This window comes from Coenobita brevimanus, chromosome 78 (genome assembly GCF_032717465.1).
Source record: "Coenobita brevimanus isolate Jiangsu-jjx chromosome 78, ASM3271746v2, whole genome shotgun sequence".
Lineage (NCBI taxonomy): Eukaryota > Metazoa > Arthropoda > Malacostraca > Decapoda > Coenobitidae > Coenobita > Coenobita brevimanus.
Genome location: NC_137031.1, coordinates 30,032,429 through 30,037,750, shown reverse-complemented (window position 1 = coordinate 30,037,750; position 5,322 = coordinate 30,032,429). Strand labels below are relative to the sequence as shown.

The 5,322-nt window shown below is 45.3% G+C and overlaps 1 protein-coding gene across 3 annotated transcripts in view; it reads left to right on the top strand.

Annotated features, from left to right (window-relative positions):
- The window catches only part of RpL40 (ribosomal protein L40), a 52,662-nt gene extending 49,200 nt beyond the window's left edge, over positions 1-3,462 (top strand). For all 3 annotated transcript variants that reach the window (XM_080279487.1, XM_080279486.1, XM_080279485.1), the window contains one exon: positions 3,322-3,462. In XM_080279487.1, the coding sequence (XP_080135613.1) occupies positions 3,322-3,394 (73 nt within the window). In that variant the 3' untranslated portion in view covers positions 3,395-3,462. The remainder of the gene's footprint in view (positions 1-3,321) is intronic.
- Positions 3,463-5,322: the final 1,860 nt, after the last annotated feature.

Below are 5,322 nucleotides of genomic sequence, written 5' to 3'. Positions count from 1 at the left end.
TGAAGGCCTTGATAAGAAACAGAGGCTTGAGTGTTGCAGCTGCGCGAGGCTTACATGAAGGAGTGTTAGTGCCAACTTTTAACATATGGGTGTGAGAGTATGGTGTGGCATGAAAATGAAAAGTCAAGAATAAGAGCAGTGGAGATGGGACTGCCGAGGAATGTATGTGGAGTACAGAGGGTGGATAGGATACGAAATTATGTGATTCGTGAAAGATGCGGAGTGAGGAACTCGGTGGATGCCAGAATTGAAGAGAGTGTACTGAGATGGGATGGTCATGTGGAGAGAATGGATAACAACAGAGTGGTGAAGAAGGTATATCTGAGTGAATTCGAAGGAGGGAGGAGGTGAGGTAGGCCAAGGAGATGGTGGATGAGTGTGTGAGGAAGAGAGGTTTGGAAGTCGGTGAGGCTAGGGAACTGACAGGAGATCGAGCTGGCTGGATGAATTTTGTGAGGGGAAGTGCATGATCAAGGATTTTTGGCACCCCTTTTTAGCTTGGCAGCGTCTGGATTGGCTCTGTCAGATACAATTATGTGAAGCTACAAAACATGGTGAACGTTTTTGGCGTATCCGATAGAGCCAGGATTCGGGGGGGTTGAATGATGAGTGAATGGAAGCGTGGCCCATTGGATTGGGCAATTTTGGGCTGTCTGGACATTGCTACTCCTCACCCTGCCCTTGTGTGGGAAAGGAGGTCCAGATGATGATGATATATATATATATATACAGTAATCCCTCCAAGATGCGATGTAATAGAGTCAAATGCATGTCCGGATAGTGGTCCTGTCCAGATATTGGGCCCCAGCCTCCTGGACTTCTACTTATGGACCCTAACTCAGAAAAACACCTATACAACTCCCTCTGGACATGCACCTATTTAAGACCCAAATCACACCAATAAGGGACATAAAAGACTGAAATAAATGCAAAAGAACCATAAAATGAGGTTTTAGAGGTGAGTTTATACAATATTAAACATTCTGGGTACATACAAGAAGTCTGTGGCTCCTGGACTGGTTTGAACCGCCAGTTTGCAGTCCACAGATAATCCTTTGCACTCTAAATTCTAATTTCTTACCACTGCACAACACTGTAAATTCCCGTGTGTTTTAGTGGCGAGGTATTGCAGTTTATTCACTGTTTATTCACAAAAAACTAGCACCTGTGGCTTGCATTGCAATAAGCATCTGCTCTCGATCGGAGTTAGGCTGTGACTGTTGATGATGGCGGGGTAACAGAGTTGCCAGATCGCAACGGCCACATTTCCAAACTCCTCAATTTTCATTACCAAATTCGTAAAGCTAGCATCTATTCTTCACTAATTATATACACAAGTGGAAATACATGTAATCACTCTTCTTATGATTAACACACACACACACACACACACACACACACACACACACACACACACACACACACACACACACACACACACACACACACACACACACACACACACACACACACACACACACACACACACACACACACACACACACACACACACACACACACACACACACACACACACACACACACACACACACACACACACACACACACACACACACACACACACACACACACACACACACACACACACACACACACACACACACACACACACACACACACACACACACACACACACACACACACACACACACACACACACACACACACACACACACACACACACACACACACACACACACACACACACACACACACACACACACACACACACACACACACACACACACACACACACACACACACACACACACACACACACACACACACACACACACACACACACACACACACACACACACACACACACACACACACACACACACACACACACACACACACACACACACACACACACACACACACACACACACACACACACACACACACACACACACACACACACACACACACACACACACACACACACACACACACACACACACACACACACACACACACACACACACACACACACACACACACACACACACACACACACACACACACACACACACACACACACACACACACACACACACACACACACACACACACACACACACACACACACACACACACACACACACACACACACACACACACACACACACACACACACACACACACACACACACACACACACACTGTAATATTGTCATGCACGGGTCCCGTGTTGGACAAACAACAGAGCTTATGGGGAAAAATGAATTATGTCAGTAACCCTTGGAAAAGTCACCCTAAATACCTACCATATACCTAGACATATATTGGTACTACTGTACTTATAATAAATAATACTGTACTATGAATAATAACGAACCTTTTAGAATAGTGTTGGTGGGCTTGCTGGGAATGGAAGGTGGTGTCCGAGGCTGTACAGTAGGTAGTCCTACTGGGTCCCCGGAGGATGGCTGCTGGCGTCATTAGTGGGTAATGGCTGCTGCTCCTCCTCAACCTCCCTCATAAATCCTTCGAAATCACACTCAGAATCATTATCCTGCTGCTGCCTATCCTAGCACTCTGTAAGCCTTCACTGCTGCCAGGATCTTGTCTTGGTTTTTTTATTATGATCCTCACGCTGGCTTCATTCACATTGTAAGCCTTGGCGGTAGCTACTTTCCTCTCCCCTTTCTTCTTCCTCTCAATGATTTCTAGCTTGGTGGCCTGAGGGAAGTGCCGCCGCTTCTTTGGGTTCTCAGAAGGCTTCCTAGGCATCGTAAGCAAGGTAAAATGCAGTAGCAAGGGCAGAAAATGCAGCGAGAAAAAAGAACCTTCCAATTCGAATTATGCGACTGAGTGGCACTGTGGCGGGTAGAAGTTTAAACAAAACATCATGTGAGAGCAGTAGCATTTTTAATTGGGCAACATCACGATCACGTCACGATAGCGGGCAGGGGAGGCTACTTGATTGGAAGTTTTGATTGGCTGTCAGTATCACGGGAACGTCCAGTATGACCGTGTTGGACCGGGGTTGATCGTGCTAGAGGCGAACTCTGCGGATTTCGCCCACTTCTTGGAGCTCCGTCTGTGTTATGCTAATGCACCCGTGTTACAGAAATTAAACCTTACTAATTTTTTGCTCCGTGCTGGACGCGAATCGTGCTGGACAGATTCGTGTTGGATGCGAGGGTACTGTATATATATATATATATATATATATATATATATATATATATATATATATATATATATATTTTATAATCCCTTTTATATATATATATATATATATATATATATATATATATATGTAATAATTCACGCTCACGCTTTTCTTTTCAGAGCCACAAACTGTCGCAAGAAGAAGTGCGGTCACACTTCCAACATCCGACCAAAGAAAAAGATAAAGGGTTAATTAGTTATCAGCAGCACATGTGTGTCCAAGACAGGAGTTTTATTTCCTAAACAATGCAAATTAAGAGATTTGTTTTATCATTTATCCTGTACTTGTGGGTTTGTATAATGGTGGCGACTGGTTGTAGAGTTGGGTATAGTTTTCACTCAAAGGTAATGACCAGTATTTGTACCCTAACTGTATATATATATATTGGGTTGAAACGGATGTGTCGTGTCTCCATGGTTGTTCAATCTGTACATGGATGGGGTAATAAAAGAGGTACAAGGTAGGGGGTAGTGGATGTTGGAGTGGCCGTGGTGAGAGAGGGTAGTGTTTGGAAACTCCCTGTACTGTTGTTTGCAGATGTTACTGTGTTGTTGAGTGAAGACGAAGGGGAGCTGCAAGGCTTGGTGGATGAGTTGGGGAGTGTGTGTAAGAAACGGAATCTAAAGGTGAATGTAGGGAAGAGCAAAGTGATGGTCTTTGAGAGAGGTGAAGTCAGTGAATGTACAGCGAGGTTGGATGGTGAGGAATTGGAAAATGTGAGTACGTTAAAGTACTTGGGTAGTGTGATGAGTAAGGATGGAGGTTTGGAGGGTGAAGTGCTTGAAAGGGTACAGCAGGGAAGAAAGGTTGCTGGTTCCTTGAAAGCAGTGATAAGAAACAGGGAAGTGAGCATGGAAGTGAAAAAGTTACTACATGACAGTATTGTGATACCAACTCTAACGTATGGAGGTGTAGCTTGGACGTTTTTGGAAGGGCGCAAGTCAAGAGTGAGAGCAGTAGATATGAGCTAAGAGGAGCCTGTGGAGTCGCATGGAGAGAGAGGCTGACAAATGAGGATATAAAGGAGCGTTGTGGTGTGGATGTGGAAGGTAGGAAGCGTTAGGAGGAATTCACTGGGGTGGTTTGGCTATGTGGAGAGAATGGAAGGTGAAGGACTGACGAAGAGAGTGTATGTGAGTGAGGTGGAGGGGGGGAGAGGGAAGGGGAGGCCGAGGATGAGATGTAGGGATGAGGTGGAGAGGTATATGAGAGAGGGGTGTGTGAGTTGGGAGCAGGGCAGTGAAATGACGGGGGACAGGGCGACGTGGAGGCGATTTGTTTGTGGCAACCCCGAACGGGATTGAGGCGTCTGGCAATAGGTAGATAGATAGATATTCATCATTATCATCCGGACCTCCTTTCCCACCCCAGGGCAGGGTGAGGAGTAGCAATGTCTGGGCTGCCCAAATTTCTCCCAATCCAATGGGCCACACTTCCATTCACTCATCATTCAAACCCCCTGAATCCTGGCTCTATCGGATACGCCAAAAACATTCACCATGTTCTGTAGCTTCACATAATCGTATCCGATAGAGTAAATCCGGACGCTGCCACGTTTTAAAGGGGTCCATATATATATATATATATATATATATATATATATATATATATATATATATATATATATATCGGGTGTCTGCCTTGTCCTTTCCTCTATCCTTCTTTCATTCCATCTTCTTTCATTCTTTCCTCGTCTTTCTGCCTACGGGTGACTTTACACTCCCTCGTCTGTCTTTCATTCCTTCATTCTTTTCCTTCTGCCCGTGGGTGACACTACACTGAGTGACAAGCCAAATGGTTTCCTGTACACCAGGAAACCATTTACTACGCCGGGTGGTAACCATATAACCAAATTTTGGCGCCTGGTGGTTTAGTGGGTAATTACTGTGCTCCAATCGGATTGAGGTAAAGGCTTATATCCATGGGGTGGTTGGGGTTGATTGCTCACGTAATGCCACACAGGGATGAGTGAGGCTGGTTATTCTCATCTTAAATGTCAGGACCAACTGCCTAGCTCCGGGCTCCTACACTCCTCATGGGGCAACGTAGGATTGGATGATGGATATGTTGTGGTAGGTGGGGGCGCTCACCATCCACTCAGATGATGTAGTGCTGCTGTC